Consider the following 6000-nt stretch of genomic DNA (forward strand, 5'->3'; position numbering starts at 1 on the left):
TGGTGCTGTGGGTTAAACCACAGAGCCTAGGACTTGCCGATCAGAAGGTCGGCGGTTCGAATCCCCACGACGGGGTGAACTCCCTGCTCCTGCCAACCTAGCAGTTCGAAAGCATGTCAAAGTGCAAGTAGATAAATAGGTACCGCTCCGGCGGGAAGGTAAACGGCGTTTCCGTGCGCTGCTCTGGTTTGCCAGAAGCGGCTTACTCCTGCTGGCCACATGACCCGGAAGCTGTACGCCGGCTCCCTCGGCCAGTAAAGCGAGATGAGCGCCGCAACCCCAGAGTCGACCACAACTGGACCTAATGGTCAGCGGTCCCTTTACCTTTACCTTTAGGCCTGAAAATGTGGGGCATGGATGCCCCTTGATAAGCACTCACTCCACCCCCACCCACCCACCCGTAATCGGTTAATGCAGAGAAGGACATCATAATCTACAAATGTGTTTTGTTTTGCTTGCCTCCAACCTGTAGGGATTACGTGGATAATTTTTTGGATGGTGGCGAAGTAGAAAGTGCCAGTCGTTCGCGAGGTTCCCCACCCATCCCATCATCCACTGGATGCCTCGACTCTCGTTTCAACCCAGATCACCTGGCAATCGAAAGCACAGGTAGGCTGGTCGGAATTGCCCTTGTTCGGCTTTCAAAACTCCCGAGTCCTAGAAAAGCACGTTTTTTTGTCATTTACTACAACTTACGCTGCTGCTTAATTTCAGTAGTCTAAGCAGTGTACAGGGGTGCGGGTGGTGCTGTGAGTTAAACCACAGAGCCTAGGACTTGCCGATCAGAAGGTCGGCGGTTCGAATCCCCGCAACGGGGTGAGCTCCCGTTGCTCGGTCCCTGCTCCTGCCAACCTAGCAGTTCGAAAGCACGTCAAAGTGCAAGTAGATAAATAGGTACCGCTTCGCCGGGAAGGTAAACGGTGTTTCAGTGCGCTGCTGTGGTTTGCCAGAAGCGGCTTAGTCCTGCTGGCCACATGACCCGGAAGCTGTACGCCGGCTCCCTCGGCCAATAAAGCGAGATGAGTGCCACAACCCCAGAGTTGGCCACGACTGGACCTAATGGTCAGGGTCCCGGAACGGAACCCGGTCACAAAACAAGGTACTACTGTTTTGTGAAATTGTAACGCTGTCATCACCCTGTAGTGATGGACATGTTGGATTTTTCAGCTTTCAGATTCCAAAAATGAGGGGGGCGAAAATGTTGTAACATGACTTTGGGAATTCAAAAGATATTTTGGTTCAATTAATATAAATCGGTTTTCTCCCGAAATAGCAACCTTGCTAGATAGGAGGGCATTCCCCAGCTGGGGCACCGCCACTGAAAAGGCCCTGTCTTGGTTACTCCCAGTTTTAGAGTGTGCGGTAGTTGAAATTAAGTACCGTATTTTTTGCTCTATAAGACTCCCTTTTCCCCTCCTAAAAAGTAAGGGGAAATGTGTGTGCGTCTTATGGAGCGAATGCAGGCTGCGCAGCTATCCCAGAAGCCAGAACAGCAAGAGGGATTGCTGCTTTCACTGCGCAGCGATCCCTCTTGCTGTTCTGGCTTCTGAGATTCAGAATATTTTCCCCCCTTGTTTTCCTTCTCCAAAAACTAGGTGCGTCTTGTGGTCTGGTGCATCTTATAGAGCGAAAAATAAGAGAAAAATACGGTACTTAACCCGAGGTACCACTGTAGCAACCTTGCTGGGGGGAGGGCATTCCCCAGCTGGGGCACCGCCACCGAAAAGGCCCTGTCTTGGCGACTCCCGTTTTTAGAGTGTGCAGTAGTTGAAATCAAGTACCTGTGGTGTGTGAACCAGGCTTTTGTGTGTCTCCCCCCCTGCACAGAACCTTTGAGCATCGAGAGCGCAGCGTGCAGTTTGGGCAGCACGAGTGAGTCGGGCCACGGCTACGAGTACAGCACCCCTTCGGAAACAAACTGTTCCTTCGACCCTGCCGAGGAAGCCGCCGCCGGCAGCCGGGCGCCCGCTTTCCTGCAGCACCCGCCGAACCCCCCCGAAGCCGGCTTCTACCAGGTGGCCGCAGCCGGCAAACAGGAGCCACTGCGGTGCTCGGCGAACGCCCTTGCCGTGGACTTCACCCTCCCCGGGAACGTTGCGGAGGGGCTGCCTTTAATTTCCGGCCACGTGGGACTGGACAGGGATCCAGAGACGTTGGTGGCCCCCGCTCAAGTGTCCTTATCGGTCCCGGATTTCAGCCTCCTCGGCATTGGAGATGTAAATAGCTTCCTGGTCACTCAGCAGGCCTGCCCAGCTCCCAGGGGTCACTCGGAGTCCTTGTCTCAGTGACTGCAGCCTCTGCGTAGGGGTCCGCTGATGGACGAAAGCTGACTCTGGCAAGACTGGCTGGAATTGCCCTTTGGGGAGGGGGCACGGAGACGGGTCAGCCTATCGTCACCCTTCCCCCGCACACTCCCCCGGGGCCACAAGTGCCGGTCAAGAGCCGTCCGGTCCTGGCTTTTCCAAATTGCAGGGGGCAGAAGGGGCGCCCACTGCTCTTCCTTCCCGCTGTGCTCGACGTCCCTCTGGCGAAACCAAACGCCTCCGTCGTACTCTCTCGCACAGCTTTGCAAAAGAGAGAGAGAGAGAGAAAGCCGATGGAGGGGAACCTGTGACCCCCATGGGGCCGTGGTAGATGGGGGGCAAAGCCATGCAGGGGGCAGACAAAGTCTTCCTCCCCAACAACCCAGCCCTGGGCAAGCTGGATTTCCAGCATCACCAGCCGAGGAAACCCCCCCCCCCCGGCGCAATGCGGGAGGCTGCAGAGATAGAGAGGGTTGCCAGGAGCACTTTTAGAGAAGGAGCTGTATCGGTGGGGCGGAAAGCTTTCACGCACGGCGCGAGCGGACGTGGAACACAACTGGTTCTGAAGGTGCAGAGCAAGCTGGTTTGGGCACTTACCTTCAGTTGTGGTGGCACCTCTGTTTCGTTTTCAGTAGCGGCGGGGGACGTTCCTTTTTGCCAAACCTTGCGGCCGTGTCCTGGTTTGCCATAGAGTGGGTGGAATCGCCACCCTGCTCCCGCTTTCACCCCTACGCAAGCACACCGCCCCAGGCCTTTTTTTAAGGCACCCTCTTATCGGGACCAGCCTTCTGGGCAGAGGGAGAAGCTTCATCTCCTCCAGCGGCAGCCTGCATTGCGAAGACGGTAATCCGCACGTCGCAGCCTTCCGAAGATGCATCAGCTTCTGGGTGACGGGTTGGGGAGGACGTGGAGGGGCAGAACTGAAGAAGGCTCCCTGGCCCTGTTGCCAAAACTGCACAGCTCTCAGGCGGGGCGCGGGGCGGGGCGCTCCAGGGGTTGATGTTCGCCGTGGCCGTCAGGCTTCCCAAAGCCAGCAAGAATCTGCGCGTCTGCTTTTGCCGGAAGAGAGGCAGTCAGGTGACGGCAGGAGCACAGGGCCGCCGGTTGGAGTGCCAAACTGAGACTCCGGGGAGGGAGGTATACGTGCGTTCTGTGTGTGAGAGGGAGCATGAAAAGCAGGTGTCCTGTCCTGTTCCCCCAACCTTGCCCGGTTCGGCCAGCTGGCAAAATACTACGAGGACGATGGGGGCGGACTCCGTGCCATTCAAACCTCCTTGTCTCCCTCTTCTTCCATTTTTCTCAACCTCAGCCATGGGGAAGCTTTTTTCCTGTTGCTGGTAATACGGTATATCTCTTTCCCCTCATCATTTTCATTTTGTGGTGCAGGGCGATGGTGGTTTGTGGCAGCATTCATACCCTTAACCTAATTTTGCCCTGAGCATCGGTCATTCACCCGGCCATTCACTCTTTCTTGGTCTTTTGGTCTAGGGGCTTTTCTTCCAAACTACGGGAGCTGATAAGGTGGGGAGACAACCTCCTGAAACTCTCTCCTGTGTCCGTCTCCCTGCATAAACCTTGGTTCCCCACCCCACACACCACCCCGCATTTCCACGAAGGCAGTTTCCAGGTGTCAGCCATGAGTTGCAGGCTCTAATAATCGCTTCGTTGGCCTCGTGTGATGCTAGCGGCAGCAATCGTGGTTAGCGAACGAGCCTCCTGTTGCACGGTTCGTGCAAAAGTCAGGGGAGAGTCTTGCACAAGTGTCGTGCCGGCTCTGATCAGGGAGGCAGGCGGCAGATTAAGAGAGCTAGAGAGGGCTCATTTATTACTAAATGTGGGGCTCATGGTCGCGGACCCAGCAAACGGAACACGTTGTGTTGTTGCACCAGCTCAAGTGAGACTCAAATGTACTTTGAAAATTCACAGCACTTGGCGAAGACGCAGCTGCCGGAAAACTCCAATAAGTGAGTTGTGCAACGGGTATCTAATACCACCCTGCGCTCGCAAGTCGTCCCGGGTCGCCGCTATTCCATCGGCTGCCCCTGTGGCCGTCTTGACTACGAGGCGTCAATGATGACCAGTGACTTGAACACCAGCTGTGCTGCTCTGGTTTGCAGTTTTCCTTTGGTGTAGCATTTTGCAGCTGAAGTAAGGCCACGCATTCCGTCGGGCCTTAAGTCTTCTGCTTCCTCTTCTCTCTCTGCCCACCTACCCCCACGTTTGCTTCCTTCAGTTCACGCCAGTCCAATCTGGACCTTCCCCCAGACAAGCCCATTCACAGCTCTCAGGGGTCCAGTTTTCTTCCTAGGAGTGCTCTGGATACAAGCCAGAGGTGCTGCTGCTGTAGGGTTGCATAATTTCCTTCGCACGGGTCGGGAAGGAGCCTTCAACTCAAATCTCCCCCACTCAAATCTCTTGGCATTCCCCTATAGACCGTAGAGAAGACCTTAGGAAAACAGTCACGTCTCCATTTCCTCAGCCAGCTGCCTCTAAAAGTCCCAGAACTTACGGCTGTTCCATTGACTACACTGGTGGTCAGATGAAACGGGGAGATCTCCGGTTCCTGGAACTTTTAAGAAAATGGGTTTGCGTGTGTCCACTGCGTTGCACCCAGGGATATGTTTCCCCACCCCATTTGCCCAAGCAGCCTCTGTTCTTAATATCCCTTTTTTATTATTTATTTAAGGGATCCTTTCTTGCAACATTTAGGAGACTTTCTCTCCACCGACTCTCTGCCATCTTGTTACCTATCTCCTATTTCATTTCTCTGCCTTCTCTCTCTCCCCCCCCCCCCAATTTCATATTTTAATATGTCTAATTTATAAATGTATTCTTTCCCACCACCCCTCTCCCCGCAGAAAAATGTTTGTTTACAGGTTGTGGGGAAGCGGGATATATAGAGATATATATATATATATGCCGCAGAAACTTGTGTGTGTCTTGAGGCGACGGGGTGTTCCACGAAAGGGAGAGACAGATCAACAGCTTTTCCTCTCCTCTTTCCCTTCCTTCTGCCTCTCAGGGAGGGGAAGGGATGTCGTGAACGAAGCGTGATTCCGATGATACACCACGCCCCGGGCGCGCCATGGACACGTTCCGGTGAGAAGCGCGAAGGGTCTATCCACTGTGAAGTGAAAACTGCCTTGAATACCCTTCATTTATTTATTTAATTATAAAGCCTACGTTGGAGGAAACGACAACGGGGGGAAAAAAACAGACGAAAGAGTCGAGTTTTTATTTACTTTTTTCTCCTCCCGCAGATAATGCCAGCAGCAGTTGCTTTCTGCTGAGAGCCAGTGTGCTGTAGTGGTTAGGAGCGGTGGACTTGTAATCTGGTGAACCGGGTTCGCTTCCCCGCTCCTCCACCTGCAGCTGCTGGGTGAGCTTGGGCCAGTCACACTTCTCTGAAGTCTCTCAGCCCCACTCACCTCACAGAGTGTTTGTTGTGGAGGAGGAAGGGAAAGGAGAACGTGAGCCGTTTTGAGACTCCTTCGGGTAGTGATAAAGCGGGATATCAAATCCAAACTCCTCTTCTTCTTTCGCTCTGGAATTCTAACAGCAAAAAAGTAATAGTGCCACTGTATTCTGCTCTGGTCAGACCTCACCTGGAGTACTGTGTCCAGTTCTGGGCACCACAGTTCAAGAAGGACACTGACAAACTGGAACGGGTCCAGAGGAGGGCAACCAAAATGGTCAA

The 6000-nt window shown here is 54.0% G+C and overlaps 1 protein-coding gene across 2 annotated transcripts in view; it reads left to right on the forward strand.

Moving 5' to 3' along the window:
- Positions 1-5762, forward strand: part of MIER2 (MIER family member 2) — a 31114-nt gene extending 25352 nt beyond the window's left edge. The window contains exons 12-13 of one of the 2 annotated variants that reach the window (XM_083720485.1): positions 473-609; positions 1828-5762. In XM_083720485.1, coding sequence (XP_083576611.1) covers positions 473-609; positions 1828-2288 — 598 coding nt within the window. In that variant the 3' untranslated portion in view covers positions 2289-5762. The remainder of the gene's footprint in view (positions 1-472; positions 610-1827) is intronic. The other variant, XM_083720484.1, reaches the window with a different exon arrangement.
- Positions 5763-6000: the final 238 nt, after the last annotated feature.

The sequence above is a fragment of the Podarcis gaigeae genome (genome assembly GCF_964106915.1).
Source record: "Podarcis gaigeae genome assembly, chromosome: 18".
Taxonomy (NCBI): domain Eukaryota; kingdom Metazoa; phylum Chordata; class Lepidosauria; order Squamata; family Lacertidae; genus Podarcis; species Podarcis gaigeae.